Source organism: Monodelphis domestica, chromosome 4 (genome assembly GCF_027887165.1).
Source record: "Monodelphis domestica isolate mMonDom1 chromosome 4, mMonDom1.pri, whole genome shotgun sequence".
NCBI classification, from domain to species: Eukaryota; Metazoa; Chordata; class Mammalia; order Didelphimorphia; family Didelphidae; genus Monodelphis; species Monodelphis domestica.
Genome location: NC_077230.1, coordinates 102,649,211 through 102,674,147, shown reverse-complemented (window position 1 = coordinate 102,674,147; position 24,937 = coordinate 102,649,211). Strand labels below are relative to the sequence as shown.

The 24,937-nt window shown below is 36.6% G+C and overlaps 1 protein-coding gene across 7 annotated transcripts in view; it reads left to right on the top strand.

Annotated features, from left to right (window-relative positions):
• Positions 1-24,937, top strand: part of NMNAT3 (nicotinamide nucleotide adenylyltransferase 3) — a 140,273-nt gene that overhangs the window by 101,475 nt on the left and 13,861 nt on the right. For all 7 annotated transcript variants that reach the window (XM_007493951.3, XM_007493950.3, XM_007493947.3 and 4 more), the window contains one exon: positions 14,111-14,294. In XM_007493951.3, coding sequence (XP_007494013.1) covers positions 14,111-14,294 — 184 coding nt within the window. The remainder of the gene's footprint in view (positions 1-14,110; positions 14,295-24,937) is intronic.

The window sequence follows — 24,937 nt, the reverse complement described above, 5'->3', positions numbered from 1 at the left end:
TTTTCAGGAATGATCAAAGAAGATGGTTCAAAGTGTGGTTAGGCAGAGGAAAATCAGTTAACAATAATCAACAAGCATTTATTAAATGCTTATTATATAGTATGCATCAGAAAGGGATTAAACAATTAAAATTTATTTATAGGAAAATCTCAATCATTGATAAAAGAGCTTATAGAATTGAAATATAGAAATTAAAGGTAAAGACAATCATTGGTTTCAACCTCTTTTTCAATCTTCCAGTAAACAAATTCAGATGATTTTTGACCTTTCTGGATATTCTACATTAAGGACTCTGAGCAAGTTGAGGAATCTTGCAAAATACTCCCATATTCAGCTAGATAATTTATTTGAGCCCAGAGTTGAGTGATCCAAAAATGAAATTCATCTAATCCTCTCCTTATGATAATGTTATCCTTAAAGGCACAACAGCAAACAGCAAACCAGTGGTAAATAAACTGAATACAATTTTACTGCCTTCTTGTTCCTCTATACATTCCCTATGTGATCGAATAATGGTGAGCAGCAGAAAGTAACAACAGTGAAGGACCAAACAGCCCATGTGAGGAATGATTGACTTTTGAAAATCAAGAGGCCTCATGATTTGGAAGTTATTCAGAGCATTTTGGTTTGGGTTTTTAACTAGAAGACTTAAGTTAAAGGGGAGATTTACTATGGTATAGTAGAAAAAAGGAAAAGCTAAATGATTAAAAAGGAAAATTTGGGAGATTAGAGGATCATTGTAAGAGGGCAGGTTTTAATGCATTAAGGAAATTTAATTTCCTAAGGCTCCAAATAAATGAATTTTAATTCAATTTATCTGTAGCCTATGTCACCCAACTGTGGATTCATGTTAACTATTGTATTTGTTGTGGAATATTTTGGAAAATAAATGTAATTCAGTTGATTCAAATTCCTGTACCAGTTTAGCTGTGTATCTCCAAATTATCTGAACTCAAATTGTTCTTTACTATCTGACCACACTAAGAGCATGCAATTTAAAAGTAAAATATTTAATTGGGATCAAAAGAATTAACTAGCATAGAAAAAATTTTCACACATTCCTAAGGTATTGGAATCTAGTCTCTACCTTTCCCTCCCACCCACCCACCCCAATTTTCTAGAACATTAAGGAGACAAGAAAATAATTGCTTCATTGAAAGAGATGACTTGTAAAACTGAGGTAGTAAAGCTGAGGTTCCAGTTTTATCCTTTAGTACCTTGAATACCTATTCATAGTATTTCTCAGTCTCTAATACCTCTACACAACCTGAATATCTCCTCTGCTTGTTCTATGGCAAGTCTCTGGGAGGTTCTCAGGATTAGGCGAGCACTTCTAGACTAATGGCTGATACCATTGGCAGACTCTCTCCACACAGCTATCATCTTCTCTAATCCCAAAATCTCCTCCACATAGACTCTGCATTTCCTGATACAATTTCCAGTCCTCACAGGCTTATGGAAAACCAAGTCCTGGAAAAACATTGTGTAGTGAATGACTTCTCTCTGGCCTGAAGAAATAATGTGAAATGTCAAACCTAAATTAACCCATTTCTCTTCAAAGAACCCCAGTTAAACAGCAAATATGCAACGAAAGTCTAAAGTACATAGAACACTATGCTAGGCACTGGAAGAGATACAAAATTTAGATGAGATATGGTCTCTTCCTTCTTAGAGATTACAGCTTAGTAATAAAGAATTTGGTAATTGTAAAAGCACAAGAATTTTAAATTGCCCAAAGCCAAAAGATTGAGAGGAAAACCACAGAATTATTTTTAATAGGAGGGAAATAGCAAAGGATACTAAAGATCTTTCTATCAAAGATCAAAAAGAGAGTTTAAGATTATTGAATGAGAGAAAAATGTCGATTCTTTGCAAAGTTTTCAGAAACTGCAAACAAAAGAAAACAAGACATTTGGAAATGAAAGAAATAAACACCTCACAGAAAATATCATGTACATTTTTTTTAATCCAAGAGACCTGAGGAGTTTTTATATTCTGTATGTAACATCTAAGTTAGTTCAAAGAAAAAAAAATCCATGTGCAGAGAGAAATGAGAAAAACTAAAGGAAAATCGGCACAGAAGAGAATCCTATTTCAAAGGGCACTGAGGGACATTTGAAAGAAACACCCAAAATGAATAGACTTGAAAGAAACCAAGCTTTGGTTCTGTTAGGACTAATTGTTGTTCTAGACAGTTTACATTTTACTTCAAATTTAATTGATAGAAACTGGATTGATTTTCATCTTGCACCCTACCTCAGTGTGGCAGAGCCAAGAGTGAAACTCTCTTTGAAATTGATGGAGACCTAATACTAGCATTAGTAGTACCATGGATATGTAGAGCAGGACAAGAAATGAGCTGTTTAATTATTTTTCAGTTTTATTTATGACTTGTTTTTACCCCATAGTCACAGGCTGTCCCTAATCCTTTGAATACATTCCAATATTCTTCTTCTCCTAGATTCCCAAGCTTCCTTCAAAGTCCAGCTCAAATGCCAACTCCTAGATGAAGCTTCTTCCTGACCCCTGAAGCCCCAACCCTCTCTGCTGCCAAAATGGTCTCGTACCTACTTCGTTGTTTGTTTTGGCAAACCTTTACCTTCTGTCTTAGAATCAATATTAAGTTTCTGTTCCAAGACAGAAGAGCAATAGGGGCTAAGTAATTGATATTAAATGATTTTCCCAGGGTCATGCAGCTAGCAAGTGTCTGAGGCCATATTTGAACCTAGGTCCTTCTGACTCCAGCCCTAACACTTTATCCATTGTGCCACCTAACTGCCCCTTCCTTTGTATATATTCTACTTTGCCCACATAATATTTTATTTCCCCAATACACTATAAGTTTCTTGATTGAAGCTAAACTTATTTATTTTTATCCTTGTATCCTAGGCACTCAGCATTGTGCCTGGCACTTAATAGTTGCTTATTACCAAATTTTGCTTGTTTATTGACGGATTTTTTTTCCAAATCCAAGATTGGTCATTGCATTTAAGTTAAATATAGTCACTTTTGATTATTGTTTTTCTTTTTGCTACTCTAGTCATTATATGTGCTGTTATTCTAGCTCTGCCTTCACTCTGCATCAGTACATACAAACCTTCCCTTGGTTCTCTGAATTCCTCATATTTTTCATTTTTATGGTATAATAATAACAATCTTTTTTCATAAATATACCACAGTTTGTTCATCCATTATCCAGAAGATGGATACATACTTTGTTTCCATTTGTTTGCTACCACAAAAAGTTAAGTGGGTTAATTTAGAAGATGTGTTAATAAATGTTTGACTTGGAAAATCAAAAACTTTGTACATAAATCTACTAAAGAAAGTTAAAAATAGAAAAAATAAACACAATTGGGACTAAAATTTCAGTCAAACCTCAACTAGATTTCCTTTCATGCTTGCTCAATTTTAATGCCAAGTTTATTTTAGCAATAATGATAATAACAATATAGCATGTACATAGTTCTTTAAAGTTTGCAGCACTCTTTGCAAACAATACCTCATTTTATCCATCCTACAGCCCTGTGAGGTAGGTGCTATTACTGTCATTTTATAGATGAGGAAATTGAGACAGAAGGTCACCCAACTGAGTGCATGTCTAAGGATGGATTTGAACTTCAGTTTTCTGTATACCAAGTCCCGTCCTCCATCTACTGTGTCACCTAGTTGCCTGGTTGCACCTATGGTCTTTGTTGTTTATTTAATGCCATAGTCTCTTTATTTACTAGATCATTTATAGCACCAACTGATTCATTTATTTTTTTGGATTGGTTTTTGTCTCCATGGCCTTTAAAGTTCTGTGCAGGGATAATGGTCAGGATGAAGGAAGATAAAGAATTAAAAAAAAAAAAAGCAAATCAAGCCATCTCATTGCACCTTATAGGGAATTTAGTGTTCCCCCACAGAAAGAAAAGCTGTGTAGATAGGGTTATATAACTAGAGAAGGTGAATGGAACTATTTTGAGTTAAGATACCCATTATTTATAGTCTATCTTTGTTTTGCTGCCTCTCGTTGGCCTCACGCAGGCCAGCACACATTTAATAGACTTTCTGCTATTCGCCCATGCTTACCCTCATCACTAAAAGTAGAAGTCCTCTCTCCTTCACTGTGACCTCAAGAGGAAATCACAGAATCACAAACTTGGAGTTGGGGGGATCTTCAAGATCATCAAGTTCAAGACTGAAACATCAGGTGCCCCCCAAAAGGCACTGAGAAAGCAAAGCTGGGATTGGAACCCAGGTCCTCTGATTCCAAATCCAGGGCCTTTCTCCTGTTTATTTTTCCTTTGAAATATATTTCGCATGCCACCTTTCCAATCCTGTCTTCCATATACAAGCTTCATCTTGTGTGCCCATTCCTGTGGCTTTTCTCTTAGTTCAGTCTCCTATCACCTCATAGCCAGATTACCAGAGTAGTAGCTTCTTCTTGGGTTATCTAATCTATCCATCACAGTGCTGATCAGTTAGTCGTACAATACTGCTTTTGCCATGTCTTTTTATCCCTGTTTTTATGGAATTTACAGAAGATACTATGCATGTGCAACAGAATGCAGTAGGAGTGTGCAGGATGATCAGGGAGGACTAGCACTAGTATAAGGCCAGTGTTCTGTGCTCTATGGTGCCACCTAGCTGCCATGGGAGGACTAGCACCTATGGCATAAGGCCAGTGTTCTATGCGCTATGGTGCCACCTAGCCGCCATGGGAGGACTAGCACCTTTGGTAATAAGGCCAGTGTTCTGTGCGCTATGGCGCCACCTAGCTGCTCAGGGAGGACTAGCACCCATAGTATAAGGCCAGTGTTCTGTACACCATGGTGCAACCTAGCTGTCCAGGGAGGACTAGCGCCTCTGGTGGGAGCCTGGTGGTGGAGCCCTTTCCAGGGCTGCTCTTTGATCTTCAGTGTCTACCTTCACCAATCCTCACCCGTGGCTTCAAGAAGCATGCTCAGCCATCATGCCCCAAGAAGACCATCTTGGCAGACAGACTGACAAGCCTCAAAATATATACGTCCCTGGTGGAAGGGGAGGATGAAAACAATTTGTTCCAACAGCTATGAAGTCAGCTGAAGCAGGTGCTGTGGAGCACTTAGAGCTCAGTCAGAGATCCAAGAAGCCAAAGTCATCCGCTGCATCCAGAGCCATTGCTGATTCCCTAACTTTGGTCCGGCCACTGGACTTCAGTGACTGAAAAAGAGAGTGAGGCCGATGACTTTGTGACCCGCTGACTCACTTCAATTCAATTCATTCACTAGTCAAGACATCAGCCCATGATATCATTGGTCTGCCTCAAAATGAAGGGCAAACAACCCCCACAGGACGCAGTGCCTGTGCAGCCTCTCTAGATTAGACCATTACAGAATTCAAGGAAGGGAAGGTGACGAAGGAGCTTTGAAGGATGCGGAGGATCTCAGAGGTTAGTCTTGGGCGGGGAGGAGTATTCTCTTTGTAGAGGGCAGACAAGAAGGTGGGAAAGCACCAGACATATACAAGAGACGGAGAACACTGTGCTTTGGCTTGTCATTACTTATGGAACAAATTTCACGCTTCTTAACCTGGCTCTTAAGGCCTCAACTGGCTTTCAAAACAATATTCTATTTCTTACAGTCCATTGAAATGGCCTCTTTGTGGTTACCCTCCTAAGAGCGCTTCTATCTCTTCATCTCTCTGCCTTTCCACTTCTCACTCCCCTGCTTCTCTGTAAGGCACTGCTGTTGTTCCGTTGTGTCTGATTCTTTTTCACCCTGTGAACCACAGCATACCAGTACTGTCCATAGGGTTTTGTTCCTGGTGAAAATACTGGAGGGGGTTGCCATTTCCTTCTCCAGTGGATTAAGACATAGATTTAGTGACTTGCTCAGGATCACACCTCTAATAAGTGTCTGAGACTGGATTTGAGCTCAAGTCCTCCTTCCTCTGGGCCAGGCACTCTGTCCACTGAGCCATCCAGCTGCCCAGATAGGTAGAAATAACAAGGAGCTTACCTATTACCCTTACCACTCAGCATGGCGCCTTACTCAAAATAGGCAATTAGTAACTACCTTGACTGGCTGACTAGCCACTCTCGATTCACTTATGTTACCATTCTTGAACAATCCATTAAGACAGGAATTTAAAGATCAAAATTGAAAAATAATATTATATGATATGTACAGAATAAATCTCTATTTTAATCATCCTAAATAGGAAAGTTCAAACCATGTTTTTATTATCTCTTGCTTAGAAATGTATAATGGTGGTAGAATGTAATCAGAGTGAATAATATTCAGACCTTAGTCCTTGAATCACTTACTATTCTTTCATATATATTTATATAAAACTTATGGCTATTCAAGATTTCTACTTTCTGTGTCAGAATATTATCTTACATTAGACCCTACAGTATATAAAGTAGTAATGTAGATTTCTTTGTTAATGGTGATTGCAAAAGCAGTTCCGAAGTCACATAACTGTAAGGAACACTGATCAAAGTCATTTAAAATCTGGCAAAGCCTCATTAATTCACATTAATAACTGGGCAATCCATTACAAATTACCAGACTTTGAACATTAGAATACATTAGAATACAAAGTATAAAAGCAGCAAAGTTGCAAAACATTTTTCTCAATTGTTTTGACAAGTGTAGTTTTGTTTTAAATATTTATAGTAATTCGTAATAATAGGGTGATATAAATGTGCTGAGGCATACTTTGTGAAAATAATGAAATCTTTATAGTCCCAAATGTTATTAAGCCATTGCCTCAGAGTAGTATGAGGCTGCAGGAATGTTTTTAAATGCTAAAAGAATCCTTTTAAAGTTCTGGCAGAAATCAGTCAATTTGTTTCTGGAAGTAGATCCTAGCTTCATCCCAAGTAATTTTATAGAGAGATTGAGGGCTCTGAATCAATTAAGCATGCAAACAGTAATTAATGTTTGTGCAGTATACTATGCTAGGTGGTGATGACACAGAGACACATAAAATAGTCCCTCCCCTCAAGGAGTTTATGTTTGTACTATCAGAGGTAGTATCTAAAGATACATGGCATGTATACAAAACAAATGCAAGGAAATTTTGTGAAGGAGGGAACTAGCAGCTGGACTGAATGGGAAGGGCTTCATATAGAAGGTGGTGTTTGAGCCAAAAATCAGTGGAAACCAGGAATTCCGAGAAACAAAGGTGAGGAAGAAGTTCACTGAAGGTCTGAAGGACTGTCTCCTGAAAGGCACATAGGCAGAAGATAAAAGAAGGCCAGTTTGGAAGGATTGTAAAGTGAAGTAATCATGTATAAAGAGACTGCAAAGGTAGGTCAGAAAGTGTTTTACATGCCAGACAAGTTTCTATTTGATCCTAGCGGTCATAGGGAACCATTGGAATTCATGAAATAGTGGTGTGGCACAGTCATGCCTGCACTTTATGAAAATCACTTTGTAGCTGTGTGGAGGACGTTGTGGTTGACCCTGCTTTGCTCCTTGGGTTCAGTGATCTATAGCATCTGGTTTCTGATTACTTTTTCTCCTGATGCTTTAGGTGTATACCTAATCCCTTTTCTCTTTGTCAGAGTCTATAGAATAGGAGGAGATCAGAAGGTGTTATCAAAGACATTGACCATTTGAGTATTCAAAAGATGTAGACCTCAGAAGCTTGCATCAAAGCCCAGGCAAAAAAACTTTCTTAGGAATACATAAAGGTTCAAACAGACACACCTGATAGGCTGAACCAGAATAAAATGTAATTGTGAAAGATTTTTAAATATAAAATAAGAATACAATAATACAACACAGTCATTTTTTAAAAAAATAATACATAAAATATAAGGAAACACAAAGTGTGTTCAGAGAAATTAATTCAGAAAAACTACCTAGTTAACCAGATTACTGACAGCCACAAGGTTCTACAAAAAAGGTTATTCCCACCTACTTTTCTTCCTTCTTCCTTTTCCTAAAACTCTAGTGTATAACAAGCCAGCCTACTCAAGCTTAGAAACCCAAATCCTTCTAATATTTCCCACGGTATGCACATTAGAACTATTGGGAATAGCTTTAGTTTTTTGACATACAAACCAATTTGCCTGCTTTGCTGATTTTGGTGACATTCTTCTATCTTCTTCCACCAAAGTTCATTCTTTTAAGATTTATTTGTAAGTATTTACAACCTGTTCCTCTGCTCTTCTCCCCCAAATAACAACCCTCTAGAGCTCACACGAATTGGGCCTGATTCTTGGGGGCCTTTTCCAAATTGAGTTGGTTCCTCTCTTTGGTTCATTATGTCCCTCTCCAGAATTTGGATCCTGCGAAACCTCTAAAATAAAGCTTAGGTATATGTTGGGTCTATATTTCTCTAAGTGTGGGTGACAGGATCTCCAACTCTTGGTGTAATAAATGTATGTTGGGTATAGAATAGCCTTTAGTTCAGCTTTTGTGAGTCATGGAATCTCAGACAAAAAAAAAATTATATACCCTATAATTCCATTAAATTGATTAGAGAGCTCATAAAATTGATTAAGATCTCCCTTGATCAACTTCTTTTACACATACATGAGTACAGGAATATGCTCTATTATTATTATTAGAAGTAAAGAAAAAGGAAAAGGACAGATCTTTAGCTACAGTTCCCCATGCCTGACTTGACATTCATGACGAACACCATCATAACATCTATCTTCCTTCTGGTTTCCAAAAACCCCAGATCACCCTTGGGCTGAGTTAGATCCATCTCATTGGTCCAGTCTCTGATCTCAAATTCGCTCTCAGTCCATAAGGAAGGTTTTTGATTACACATCAAAGTGGTCATTTTCACTCACTTTTCTACCAATTAGCTTGATAAATTTTCTTCTGCCCTGGACCAAGAAAAAGACAAAGAAATACACATGGGTAAAAATACCTCAGTTATTTACCTGGATAAAATTGCCTCGGAAACTTGAATAATCCAACTCAATTCTGAAAAATACATACAAAAGGTCTTTAGTTATAACTTAGACTTGAAGAATTGTATTGTGAGTCTCTTCCTGCAATAAGTCTTGGATCATGTCAAGAAATTGTATCCCAAAAAGTCTTAGTGCAATTTTAGATTTTAGAAGCTTAAAATTCCACTAAGACTTTTTGGGATACTATGTAATTGTACACCATTGCTTTTAATTAATATCTTAAAATAGGTCAATCAGTAAAACTGAGACTGAGTGATTTTAGCAGTAAAGATGAAGTTCTATTCAAAAAGATCTAAACTTGCCTCTATAATTCAGATTTTTGTTCTCTTGAGGAAAAACTTGAAATTTATAAACACTGATATAGTCTTAGAACTTATGCCTTTAATTATGAGATTATTAGCCTCTCCTGAGGAGACTATATGTAAGGTCAAAAAGGCTTCCTGGGTCTGCTGGGTCTAGTGCCATGTTGGCAAAACTGTGGCACAGGTGCCAGAGTGGCACGGAGACTACTCCTTTCCTCTCTCCACAGCGTCCAAGGACATTTTTTGCATGCCCCACCGCTCTGTCCAGCTACCCAATGTAAGCACTTACTCCCTCTGCTGTCTGGAGTAAATTGGGGGGGGGGGGGGTACAGGCAGCTTGAAGGGTAGTTTGGGCACTATCTCAAAAACATTTGCTAAATCTGGTTTAGTGTGACTGATCTATTGGGGAATGTTAGGAAAGTCTCAGGAGCTAACAAGGAAAACAAAAAAGAAGGATCATAAATCTGGACCTTAAAACTCTCAGTTTATAGATGAGGAAGTTTAGGCATCTAGCCTTTCATTTGGGGCATGGGCTGACCACCAGCCTATGCCACCTTGATTGACAGTCTTTGTTATCAAAAAGATAAAGAATTCTAATAAAATAAAAAAGAAGTTGACTAAGAGTGAACAATGCCACCTATCCACATCAAAAAAAAAGACAGAAATTAATGCAGCTAGCTGGCATGCTAGAAAAGCCTATTGAATTATTGCTGCATTTTGACAGGGATAAGGAAGTGAGGTAGGGAGTAGTTAAGCTTCATGAGAACCATTGCCTGAAGTGAGAGAGAGGCTTATGCCTTAGGAATAAAGACAATAAATAAATCTAGATCTCAGGATCCTTACCCTTTTCTGAGAATTTGGAAGACTCTCGTAGAAAAAAAAATTGTTAATAGGAACTATATAACTGGATAGGACATAAGAGATAATCTAATTCATACCCTTTACTTCATAAACAAGAAAACTGAAGCCCATATTGGTGTTTAATATTGTTGATGTTAATTTAAAATATATGCATGCCCATTATCTAAATTTTTATCATCACTCGGTGATTTATTGCTTCTTCCATAGAAGAGATATACAGTCTTTCTTGCTTTTCTATTTAATCTTTTTTTTTGCTTAATTCTTTATTTTTATTGATTTACCTCACCTGAATGTTCCAAAAGTAACCATTGTTTTTTCAGTGTTCATACCCACTCAGAAAGATAAACTAAATCATCAGATGTGGTATATTTGTAGCAAAGAAATAATTCAGAAAACCAAATATAGGCATCCAAAAATTGCAAATATACAAAATTCTTACATATTGATAACCTTTAAGGTCTAATTCAATTGCCACCAGATTTTTCCATGAAACCTTCTTTAATCTCCTTAACTATAAGTGATGGCATCCTCTTTGAATCTCTCATAATGTTTTATTTGTGTACCTTTTTTAGGTACCTCATTCTCCTTTATTTTGCTGCTATTTGTGTATATGTTCTGTCCTTCATTCAGGCCTCCTAGAGAACAGGAGTCATTTCTTATTTCATCTTTATACCAGAAGGGCTTTGCATAGTGCTTCTGTATATTCTAAACATTTGTTGAATTCCTTGATTAAGAGCTCAATTTTGGACTGACAACTAGTCTCCTTGAAAGTCACATCCCTTTCATTTTAGTGTGTTTTTAATGTTTTTTCTTGTCAATTTAAATGGCACCAAATTGAAGATTCTTTACTGTTCTGCTACAAATTAAAATAAACTAATTTTTGGTCAGCTTCTGCCTCCTATACAAGAAAATGAGAAGGGAAACCAACACCTCCTCCAGTCAAGCCCCATCAAGGAAAGCATGTGAATGCACCTACTTCCACAAACCTTAATTTAAAAATATGCTAATGTACCCAGTTGATAGGCTTTTTCTGATGTGATATATTGCTTTAGATCTTAACTCTGATCCTGGCTCTACCTTTTGAGCTCATTGTTGTCTTTTTGCCCACAGGTTTCACCAAGTTACATGGACAAGTTGTTTAGTCATGAGGATCATAGGATAATAAAATTTGGAGTGGAGATCATCTATTCCATTCACACTGATATTCTTTCATTCTTCCTAACTTCCTAATTCCTTGGCACCCTTAAATTCCATGATATAATTCTTCACTCTACTTCAGCTCTACATAGGGATGGTTACACACAGGATCTCACCATTACTCCTAAGTGTTCTAGTTCTTTAATTGAAAATTTTGACATTTTTTTATCTGACCATAACTTCTTATGATTCCATCTCTCCCTACCTCCTCTAAACCTATTCTTTAATTTATAGCCCCTCTACCCCTTTATTCCCTCTGCTTTCCAAGGCCTTTAGCTATATGGGACTTCACTTTCCTCACTTTCCAGTGTCAACTCTATCATTTGCTAATTTATCCCTGAATGGTCCTCTGCTCTCTAATCACATCACCCCCATCTCCTGTCACCATCATCTCTTTCCAGACTTCAGCTCTGTTATTCCTACTGTCCATGTCCTCCTCACCTACTCATAGGCTGGAGCCTAGAATAGAGCTGCAGCAAGTCACATAAACATGCTGAGTACCTTATAAATGTTATCTCACTTCAAATGGGCCCTCACTGAAGCAAGGGGATCCTTTTATTTCTCTGTAATTGATTGCCCCGTCTCTTCCCCACAGAGCTATTCCAGACTATCTATTGCCTTCTCAGACTTCTCACATATCCCCCTACTCCCAGCCACTCAACAGAGACCTTCAACTGTTACTTTATTGAGAAAAATGATGCTCCATTTGCCATAAGCTCCATTTTTGTCCTCTTTTTTCTTGACAAGCTAACCCTGTTAGTCCTAAGAAGGTTCAGGGAGAGGAGTTACATGAGAAGGGTAGCTCAAAAGAATGCCCCAGGACCAAGAAGCAAGTGTTCTGAGGAAGTAGCATCCCATGACCTGCATTGACAAACTGTAGAACTGGAGACTAGGAGGGCATGAGCAAGAGAGGGAATAGCAACATCCATGAGAGCCACAGTTCTAGACTCCAAACCTGGAACTGTGGGTATTGTGGGCATCCCTTCCTTTATTAGGGGAAGCTTGTCCCTTTTTTTCAATACTTATCTCTACTTCTTAAAGTTTTTTTTTAATTAATCTTTCTGTTCAATTGTCTTTTCTTCTATTTATCATGATAAATATAATTAACCACCACATTTCTCATCCATGTGTGTAATTGTTCAAATGCAAAAGTTAGAAGCAATATGGGAGTGCCCTGATGACTAGATTAGTAGATTTTACATCTATAGTTTATTTCTTCTGGAGGAGTTTTCTGACTGGGGGCTCAGAGCTATAGAAAGAAGATTCTTAAGGGCAGCTAAGCGGCTCAGTGGATTGAGAGTCAGGTCCAGAGACAGAAGGTCCTGGGTTCAAATGTGGCCTCAGACACTTCCTAGCTGTGTGACCCTGGGCAAGTCACTTAACCCCCATTCCCTAGCCCATATCACTCTTCTGCCTTAGAACCAATAGCCAGTATTGGTTCTAAGGTGGAAGGTAAGGGAGAAAGAAGGAAAAGAAGAAGGAAAGAGAGAGAGTTACTGATTCATTATTATAACTTCACAGAGCAGAAAGAGAAACAACATATACTGAAACCTTTCTCACTAGGTAATGAGTCAGCAGTTTGCTCAGGGGGAGACTGAATAGGAGGAAGACATTGCTATTTTTCTTCACCTTATTTCCCATAACCCAATTTGAAAACACCAGTTCTTCCAGAAGAGGCACTAAGGAAATTGCCAGGAGGGAAGAGCCAGTGGAGTCCCGCCCAAAAGGAGGTGGGACAAATACTACACCCTCCCACACACTACTACCACCACTATCATGGCACCACACAACCACAGTATTTCATTTGAATCTCTTCAGATGAAAAAGCCAAGGCCCAAAAAGCCTAAGTAATTTTCCTGAAGTCACATAAGTAGCAGAGCTGAGATTCAGAACCCAGTCTTCCAATTCCAAATCCAATGTTCTTTCCAGAACATTAGGCTGCTTCTCCAATAGCTAACTTTTTTTGTTACAGGCAAAGCCTGTACCTCAGCCAACCCATTATCAGTTGATTGGGCCCAGGCATACATGTAGTATCTCAGAATGCCTTAGCAAGCACCCTAGAGGATTCTGAGGCCCTGCTCTGTAAGACTCATCCTTGGCCAGGCCCAGCTTGTAGAATAAGACCTTTTAATGAGTATTATTGTTCACTGGAAACTGAGAAAGAGAAAGCCTTTTCTGCTTTTAAAAAAGAAAGATAACTTTTTGGCTTTTAATGAGCCATCTCTTATTCAAAACTTAAAATATCATCTTTACTTATGAGTTCTTACAGTGCTTACAACTGAATCATATTTTTCAGTTGACATTCTTATTTACATATTTCATTAACATAGCCACCCAGATGCAAAGTGAACTGCTTGTCAGGTAAAGAGAGGACTGTATGCTATGCTTAGCTGTTTTAAATAACATCCCTTTATTACCTTTTCTAAAATCTACCAGTTTGGGGCCAAAGGAATCACATGTAACTGTTGTTCCCATGTCATTGGAAAATATAATAATCTCATTAAGTAACATGCAGATAATTGGGAACAAATGCTCTTCATAAACAAAATCTTCATTTCATCATTCATATTGCTGTCTCAGTGCAGTGGTTTGAATTCAGAATTGACTAGCTTTATTTTTAGTTAGCCCAATTCTCTATGTTATAAGTGAATTTTTGAATAAGGCATTTATATACTCATTCAGCTCTTTTTTAATGTTGTTTAGTGGTGCTAATACTCCCATAATAGGATTTTGAACAGTATAAACTGATGAATAGATACATTGATTTTCAAGACTTTGCATAAATTTCAGAATCCGTTATGTATAGTCATAAAGGAATAAAATATCTCTACTCTCTCTTACCAAGGAATGTACCAGGTGATTGAAGGCATAATTTCCCCAGTAAATGACAACTATGGAAAGAAAGATCTTGCAGCTGCAAAACACCGGGTAGCGATGGTACAACTTGCGCTACAGACTTCCAACTGGATTCGAGTGGATCAATGGGAGAGTGAACAAAAGGACTGGATAGAAACAGTGAAGGTGTTGAGGTAATGATAGCATTTTTTTTTTTGTGGCTGGGATGACAAGAAAATCACAGGGAGTTCATAGAAAACTTGATTTAAAAAAAACAAACAAACCTCCCAAAAGGTGATGATTAGGCTTTTGGATAAGCTTTCTTAATCACAAATAAGGAAATGTTTACCTTTGAGAGAAACCCACAAGTTAACTGTTAAGGGTCATTTAGCTACAACAATGGAAAGATCCATATAATTTTAATTTTTGTCTTTTTTTTTTTTAGTAAACCAAAAACTACTCCTGAGAGTAGTGATTAGGTCATTGACTACCTTATCTGATATGCACAACATAAACAGTGATTTCATTTTCCCCATAGTGCACATATGCAGAACCAAATCAAAAAGAAAAAAATATGTCCCTCATATCATCTTAATAGTTAGCATTTACTTACTAAACGAGAGAAAAGAGTTGTTACAAAAAAGTCCAGAAAAACAGACCAATTTTATTCTACATCTTTTTCAACATTCAACATCCACTATATTACCAAAATCATCTTCTGGTTTATGTTTATTTAGACAGTTAAGTCCCCCCAAAAGTAGTACTTTAAGTTTTGCAAAGTACTTTGTAAATATTATTTTATTTTATCCTCATAGCTACCCTGGGAAGTAGGTATCATTCTTATCCTCATTTTGCAAATGAATCTGCATTGAGCCAGACAAAGGTTAAGTGACCAACTAGTTAAATGTCTGAGACTGGATTTGGGTCCAGGTTTTCCAAAATTACAAAGAAGCAACACCTTTTAAATGACTTATTGGATCTGTTTATTACAAAATTGGTATTTGATTCCAACATTGTTCTATCTTCTGCTTCATTTGGATTTCCAACAAAGAGAAAGCTTGGAAGATTAAAGAAGTAGGCTCATAATAACTGTCTTTAAGTATTCAATGAGCTGTCATATGCAAGAGGGAACTGGATTTGGGGGTTTTTTTTCTGGCTTTAGCATGCAGAACCTGATGTAATGAGTGGAAGTTGCAGAAAAATGCATTTAATATAAGGAAAACTATAATGCTTAAAACTGCCTTACAATGAAATGAATTGTCTCAAAAAGTAGGGAGTTCCCCGTCTCTGGAAATTCTCAAGAGGAATCTAGGTGACTTGTTAAGGATATTTAGAAGGAATCTCTTTTCAGCTTCAAGTGGGAGCAGATGATCTCTGAAGTCTCTTTCAACTCTGAGATCCTATGATTATTTATCATGTATGATCATAGGCACAACTAGTTTTTGAGTCATGTAAAAATACTGATTAACAAGTGAAATATATACCTTAAACAGAGAATCAGTTTTGCTGAATGTTGTGTCATTATATTATAGCCAATGCTATGGTGATAAAGGGGAGAAAAAAGTTGTTACATAAAAGTCCAGAAAGAATAGACCCATTTATTCAACTTTATGCCTAAATCTATATTATCAAAATCATCTTCTGGTTTATTTGTTTAAACAGTTATGCAAAAAAAAAAAGACTATATCTGAAGGTGCCAAAAGATGGCATGTGGCCTCCAGGATGCAAGGCAGTGTAGAACACTGGAAACAACCCTAATTTGAATGTTTTGTAATAAATATGGACTGAGGATTACCTGGATTCAAATCATGACTCATGTTTAATAATTGTATGTTGACAGGCAAGTCATATAAGTTATGTGAACCTCATTTTTCTACAAAATAAAGATAATACTTTAATTCCTACCACACAAGGCTGCTATGAGCTTCATATGTTAAATATTTGCCACTTTTGAAGTACTACATAGATATAACCAATGTTCACATAAGATACTCTGGCCTCAAGTAGCCCAAGCGTCAGTTCTTAGGAAACCTTGATCCTAAAGAAAAGGGATTGGTATTTTCCTCATACTCCATGGCCTATCCTATTCACCCCAGTGTGCTAGGGGAAATCTCTTAAGTAAAGCTTAGTTATGATGGCTCACATCTACCATCTTCCCAAAAGGGATTAATAGGTTGCCTTCTAGAAAAGGTACTCAGTATACAGAAAGTATAAGACAGCTATTGACTTCCCCCACCACAAAAGAGATGCTTAAAACCCAAAAGAATCATAACCACACATTGACAAATACTTAAAACATGATGAAACAGTAACCAATCCCTCCTGTTATACACCCCAAGGAGATAAAGACAGCTTTTTAGAGTGCTTCAATAGATATTTCATGTTCACTTTGGATTTCTACTGTGAAAAACTTGCCAGTCCAGATATATAGGCTGGCAAGACCCCAAACTTTAAATCTTTTGGCTTTAAAATTCTACTAGCAATTCTGTTCTTTTCTAAGAAGCTGATGTTTTTTTGGAAACCAGCTTCGTAATTCTCCAACTAACAAAGTAGACATCAAGTCTGAAAACATCCATCTCTCAGGATTGCTCTTCAACCTCCTGCTCTTAGAGAAAGATACCTAAAGCAGAGGAGACAAGCAGAGTCTTGTGGTTCATTCTTTCTTTTAGGCAAGCATATATCCTCACAGGCCTGTGATATTTTTAAGGGCAGAGAAGGGAATGGAGTTCCCTCTTTTCCTCATTTCAAGTCCAGGGAGCAGCTATGTTCCAAGCCAGGCAAAACTAAGAGAAGCAAGCAGACAGACAGAAAGAGAGAAAAAGAGAAGATGGTGAGTAATAGCAGAAGAGAGAGAGAGAGAGAGAGAGAGAGAGAGAGAGAGAGAGAGAGAGAGAGAGAGAGAGAGAGAGAGAGAGAGAGAGAGAGAGAGAGAGAGAGAGAGAGAGAGAGAGAGAGAGAGAGAGGAGAGGAGAGGAGAGGAATGGAGAAAGAAAGAGGACAGAAAGAAGAAGAGAGAAAAAGAAAGTGCAGGGAAGGAGAGAGGAGAGAAATAAAGGGAAAGAGATGGAATCCCAGTGGTTCTAAACCTCTAGTTCCCAATGTAGAAACCCCATTTACCCAATCCCTTTCTTCCATCTATCTCAAACCAAGGCCCCCATGGTCCCAATCCAGATCTGCCTGCCATTTCCACTGTACCTTCTGAAATGCCTGCTCCATAATAAACTTCTTTTGCTCTTAAACCTCTCCCTTTCTTATCACTTCCATCTTCTATCACCCAGAGACTTGATGCCATCCTGATTATGCCATTTCCTTCCACACTTTCCAGTACTGCTTGTCCTTTCAGTAATACCCCTAACTCACTTCCAGTCTCTCCTACCACTATCATGCTCCTCCTTTAAAGTTCATACTGTCTAAAATTATTATATAATCCAGGTCCTGGTGGCCATATATCTATCAACTCCTGGGACATCCTCATTCTTACCCTAGTGAGTTTAGTACCTGGCTCACTCTCTTTCTCTTCTGAACTCTTGCCATCAAAATAGGAGATGTCAATATACATATTGATACTCTCTCAAATAACTTAACTTCTGAGTTCCTTAATCTACTCAGTTCCCAGATCCTACTCTACCTGTACTACAGGCAAAGATGGTCATGCCTTTGATTATACCATCAGCCACAAATGTACCATTTCCATTTCATAAATTTCAAGATTACTTTATCTGAACCTAATCTTTTAGTCTTTCATTTTTCCCTTAGTCTTCTGACAACTAACCTTATTCTTTTTCCTCACTGTGACCTCCATTCCCTCTGTCCTTCAGTACTTTCCCAGACCATCACCCATATATTGGCTACATTCCCTTCTGTTTGCTCTCCACAATATTTAAAGAATCCCTTCATCTCTAACTCTCCTCTCTTCTCAAATCCCTAGCCCTCTTGTACTGTTATCTGTCACATGCTGCCAAAGCTTCAACCCTAGATGACTCTTACCCTTTATCTCCTTCATATGCTATTGAACAGAACTGGAAGAAATCATAAAAATCACCCTGATTAAGTCCACTACAAACTTATTTGATTTCAGTTGGACACTCACTGCAGCAAGGCAATCATTCTACTTTCTAATTAACGTTTCATAGTAACTGTTTCCAACTTTTTAATTTGTTCTCAACCTTCCCTTTCTGTTGAGAATCTTGCCTTATACTTCAATGAAAAAAAAAATTGAGGACATTAACTGAGAGTTTCCTCTTCTTCCTCCCCCTCATCTCAAATCACTCAAATATCTTCCTCTACTATCTCTTTTTTCACTGTGGTCTACAGTAAAAAGGTAGCCCTTCTCCTTAACAAGACAAACCTACAGGCAGCCTGATCTCATCCTTTTCCAGAAGACCAACTCCCCATTGTTCCCATTTTATGTCTTATCTCAAATTTCTCCTCCACCTCTACTAAATTCCTGAAGACCAATCCATGTCTCTCTCATCCTTAAAAGACACTCATTTGATCCTATTAATCCCTGATAGCTGTTGTCCCATATCTCTCCTTTTCTGAGCTAAAACCCCTGAGAAAGTTGTCTATTCTAGACAATTTTGTTTCCTCCCAATCTTTTCCAACTTTTCTACAGTCTGACTTCTGATGTCATCTCTTAAGTAAAACTTCTCTGTCTGGAGTTACCAATGAACTCTTAATTGTCAAAACTAGTGGCTTTTTATCAGTCCTCATCCTTCTTGACATCTCTGCAGCAATTTGACAGCTACTCTCCTCCTGAATATTCCTGCCTCTCTAGCTTTTCATGACATTGCTTTCTTCCTGTTTTTCCTCCTATATATGTTACCAGTCCTCTGTTTCTTTCATTGTTCCTTCATCTAATTCATACCCACCAATTATGGGTGTCTCCCATGAACCCTCTTCTAGTCTTCCTCTAGTCTAGACTCACATGATGATCTTGTCATCTTGAATAAGTTCAGTAATAATCTGTGTAAATGATTCCCAAATCCAGCCCTAATCTTTATCCTGAGCTCCAATATCTCATCACCATTTGCTTTTGGACATCTTCAACTGATTGTTCATTAGACGCCTCAAACTCAACAGGTCCAAAATATCTCATCATCTTCCTTCCAAAACCCTCCCCTCTTCCCACCTTTTGCAAAGATCACCACCATCTTCTTAGTCAACCAGACTCTCAACCCTTGTGTGTCATCCTTGACGCTCATTCAATCATATCCCATATCTCACGTATTCAATTAGTTGTCAAATCTTGTATCACCTTCATAATACTTCTAGTATGTATCCCCTTCTCTCCACTCACATGGCCACCAACACCCTATTTCAGGTATGTACTATTATAACCTTCTAATTGATCTCACTGCTGAAATCTCTTCCTACTCCAATTCATCTTCCACCAAATTTTTCCTAAAATATACATCTTTTTTTTTTAAACCTTTATCAATAATGTGTATTGGTTCCAAGGCAGAAGAGTGGTCAGGGCTAGGCAATGGGGGTTAAGTGACTTGCCCAGGGTCACACAGCTGGGAAGTATCAGAGGTCAGATTTGAACCCAGAACCTCCTGTCTCTGGACCTAGCTCTCAATCCACTGAGCCACCTAGCTGCCCCCTAAAATGTACATCTTACAACATCACTTCCAAACACTATAAATTCCACTGTAAATTCAATAAATTCCAGTGGTTCCCTATTACTTCCAGAATCAAATATATAGCCCTCTGTCATTTCAAACTCTTTGTAACTTTCTGACTTTTCCAGTCTTCTTTTTTCCTTTCCCTCCATCCGACCTAATGGCTGTCCCTCACAACTCTTCCTTTCTATACTCTGCCTTTTACTGGCTCTCTCCCATGCATGAGGTGCTCTCCCTCCTCACGTCTGCCACCTTTGGAATTCCTCCAGACTCCATCTCAAGTCTCACCTTCTGTCGCAGGCCTTTCCTGTTTTTACTGCTAGTGCCTTCTAATCCAAGATCTGTATATATCCTGAATCTACCTAGTTATTTATATATATATATATATAATATTTAGAATGTGATATATTTATATATATATAATGTGATATATATATTTAGAATGTGAGAAATCAGGTACTTTATCCTTTTTTTTTATCCACAACACTTAACACAGTATACATAAATCTTTTTCTTACAACTTTTCAGTTTCCTTATCAATAGAATCAATAGAATAAGGGAATATTAGATGATTTCTAATACGCTTTCAACCTTAACATTCTGTGGTTCTGTTTTAAAATTTGGATTGAATTCTTAGCACCATGTTCTCATTGTTCAAATCTTGGGGTCTCCAAAGTCAAGTTTTTATTTAAAGTATTAAAAAAAGTCTATAAATCTAGAAATATTTATTCAGAAGGTACTTAATTGGATTTTTTAAAGTTGGGATTAGTGCACAGCATAGATAATTTAGCTATTTAAATGATCCATGCACTTTCAGTATGCAGGCTCTGCATATTAGTGTAATGAGTTATTGACTTGCATTTGGGAGACTTTAAGGTAGAAGTGCCAGTGAAGCACAAACTTATGCCTGTAAAACTTGAAAGCTTTTTTTTTTTTTTTGGTATCCTGTTGCCAGAGGGGATTGTGGTATTTATTTGCCAAGTCCTGGTGGTAACAAACACTGCTGAATGGGATTGTAAATTGGGGATTGTAGATTTTACATGCTGTGTATCACTGAGGCCCTTGGGAAGAGAGAAACAATTGATAAATGAGAATAATTCATAGATTTCTTATTAATCATATTTTATTTTCACTTTTCAAGGAAGAAGGCCCCAGTCATTAAGGAGGAATATATACTTTACTAGCTAGTTTTTGTGCACTTTATAGGCAAGATACTTAAAGTACATTCACATCTCTTGCAATATATATATAGAAGACATGAATTAAACTTTATTATACAGTATTTTTAAAAGAAGTTCTCCATTAGTCTAAAAAAAAATCTTGTACTAAAAATTATTCAACATCACTATATAGAGATCATTTTGTAAGAATGAGTCACATAGAGCAATACGGCTATATATAAGCCCAGTTCTCCTTCTTCACTTCAAAATAACTTTCCTGTTAAAACATAAATAGTAGATATTCTTCAGATGTAACAAATATAATAATAAAAGAAATATGAACAAAAGCTAAAGAATAAAATCAATAAATGGTTGAAAAACCATTTATTAAGCCCTTAAAATATATTCAAGGACTTGTGATAAATGCTAGGAATACAAATACAAAAGGGAAACAATTCCTCCCTTTGAGATACTTCCTTTCTAACATGGAAAGATAATATGTAAAAAGAAGTGATGGCCAAGGAAGGAAATTGTGGACTAGAAAGTCACAAGGATGATAATTAATAGGGTAGCTAATTAAGATGCTTTTTCCAGGAAAAAAATGAAAGTATTGATTACTATGTCTGGAATAGAAGGTGGGAAGGAGAGGTTCTGTGGAAAGGGGAGTGGTTCAGAGCAGATAGCAAGTTAGTTATCTCAGGTAGATGGCTCACTGTGATGCAAAGCATGGCTGGAATGTGAGTTGGCTATATCAGTGGACTAGTTCAGTTTCTACTTGCTCACCAGTCAAAAAAGCTCTGTCCCAGGGCAAGAATTCAGAAGCTGAGTGGATTAATACACCCTTTAACTGGGGTGTGATTTCTAGAAGTCTAGTCATAGAAATAGAAATGTAGGTGGTGAGATATGGGGCAGCAACAGAGTAAATGACAGTATAACATAGAGTAATGATATCTAGATTATTGTTTGTCCTTCAGTTTCAAAGAGGAACAGCCATATCAATGGGTGATATCTTGATTTGTGCATGAATTGAATTTAAGTGAAGCAGAGTTACCCAAAGTCTTCATTCTCATTCTTTCTTCCAAAGTCATCAAAGTGCATTGGCCAGATAAAAGTCTGGATGATTGGTGATGGCTCTGGATGCAGTGGAAGACCTTGGTATCTTTAATGTCTGACCAAGCTCTAGGCATTCCATGGTACCTTTTCTGACTTCCTTCATGAATGTTGGAAATAAATTTTTTCCCATTTGCCCATTCTGCCATTCCCACACATTTGAGGTAGACACCCTTGTAACTCACCAATGGATTTATGACCATTTGGTTACCCTCAACCTGGGTTAGCCCATCTCCTAAAACAGTTTTGCCAGGATGTGGCTGTTATACATACTATAGTTTTTTGGAGCCACAGGTGAGAGTTGTGAGTGCCAGATGGACACCAATTATGGATGAGATATCTGGAAAAGGGATTGGCAAGTCCTCATACCAGTTGTGCTGGTCCTCCTTGAATACCCATGCATCTCAATTAGATATCAGATGTCTAGATTAGTGAGTTAATATCATGGAAACAGCTAAAATTATATTTTAGAAAAGTATGAGAGTGAGGTAACGTACCAAAAATTTGTAATTCATCTAAAGTAATCCTTAGGATAAAATTTATATCTTAAAAGGTTAGATTTTAAAATAGAAAAAGAAAGGCATTGTTAATTGGGCATGAAATTTTTTAAGTGGAAAATGAATAAATTAACCCCCCTAAAAAGATCAAGCAAAAAAGAAATTAAAAATTAAAACAAAGACTAGTGAACTGATAAGTCAAAAAAGACTTTTAAACCAACAAAATTGATAAGCCCACTAAAATTTTTAAAGTGAATATGAGACCAATTTGTGAAAATAAAAAACAAACCAAGTAAATTGATGATGAATAGAAGAAATAAGGAATATTGTCAGAAAATTCTTTACCCAAACATATCACTAAAACTGAGTTTATAAAAAAAACAGATAAATACCTATAAAAATAAATAGCTAAATTGATAAAAGTATCCCTAATATTGATATAAAATTTACATGAAATATTAAAAGCTATGGCAGCTCATCTTCTCCTACAAGAAATTCATTTAGACCAAAGTGGATTTGTCTGTCAAATATACAAGAATGATTTATCATTAGGAAAACTCTCTCTCTCTCTCTCTCTCTCTCTCTCTCTCTCTCTCTCTCTTCTCTTTCTTTCTCCATATGTGTATATGTATGTGTTTATACACATCCAAAAAAAAAACCCAATATAATTGCTATCAATAGATGCAGGAAAACCTGAAATAAAATGCAACTAATTTATGCCAAAGAACAATAGGAATGAAAGAGGCTTTTTCTTAGGGTTAACAAAGCAATTTATCTTAAATCAAGACCTCTCATTATTTGTAAAGGAAAAATATTAGAAATTATTTAATTAAGTTCAGAGGTAAAAGGAAGAATGCCCCCTCTCTCCACTGCTGGTTATTAAAGTATTAAAAATGCTAACTACAATAACAAGATAAGGAAGAAATGGGTAAAAAGATAGTTAGCCTTTTTGTGGATGACATAGAATAATAGATATAGAATCTAGCACCATCATGTTGCAGATGAAGAAACTAAAGCCCAGAGATGTAAAGGGACTTCTCTAAGTTAACATAGGTAATGTTGGCAGAGACAGGATCTGTACATGCTGGTTTACTTAGAAAGCCTTAGAAAAATCAACAAAGAAAATAACTGATACAATTAATAGATTTACCCAAGTATCAAAATATTAAATAAATTCATAAAATCATTCACATTTCTTTGTGTTGCCACAAAAGTCAGGAAAGATAGAAATGCCATTTAAAATGACAATAAAGTGCATAAAATATATATAGTAGTTATCCTACCAAGAAAGATGTATCTCTACATCTACAAAATAGTTTAGGGAAGAACTAAATAATTGGAGAGAGAATTCAGAGTTCATGACCAGGCTAGGCCAACTTAAGCAAGATGAGATTGTATAAATTAATATAGCATTATGAACAGTCAAAGACACTATTGGGAAGGCAAAAAATAATATGAAGGAATTTTATGTCAAGAATTTAAAGGAAACTGATGTCAAAAAAAAAGAATGAAGGCAACCTAAAATCATCAAAAGAATAATTATTTTTTTTAAGATTTGGTATTGATTAAAGAATCACGTAAAATAAAATTTAAAATTAAAAAAAGATTTGATACTAAGCAGAGTAGTCTTTTACATCAGTGTATATTTGGTTTTATTTTGGGGTTTTGGTTATATATGACTTTGCTCTTACAACAGTGATCAATATGGAAGTGTATTTTGTGTGACAATAAAAACAATGAAGGACAGAAAAAAAAAGAATTTATTCTAAGGGCAAAAAAATCAATAAGTAGACACAGCCAGGTAGCTCGGGAGATAGTCAAGCCTAGCTCATGGCCTCAGATACTTCCTAGTCGTGTGACCCTGAGCATGTCATTTAAGCTTAATTGCCTAGATCTTACTGCTCTTCTGCCTTTCTAGTATCAATCTAAGACAGAAGGTAAGGGTTTTAGGGGGTAAAAAAAGTCAATAAGTAGATCAGTGGAACCAATCTAATAAATAAGACCTTGAAGCATATGAGTGTTTGATATATTCAGGAAACAAACTACTTATTCTTTATTTGTAAAGAACTGATGGAAAAAACTGGAAAAGAGTTTGGTAGAAAATTTTATCCAAGATTTATGGATAAATCAAAGGCAATTTTGAATATGTAAAATTTTGTAGCTTTTGGACAAACTAAATAAATGGTACAAATAAATTCATACAAACAATTTTAATAAGAAAATTATGGATCAGAAAAAAATTGAAATTGACATCTCTGGTAAAATATATGACTAAGATTATTTTCCCAATAAATGAGTAAAGGATGTTAATAAACAATTTTCAAAGAAAAAAGTCATTATCAACTTTATAGAGAAATACAAATTAAAATTACACTTCAGTAATCCATCAATTTGGCAATTATGATAAAATATATGTAAAAGATACAGACAATTACATTCATAGTGT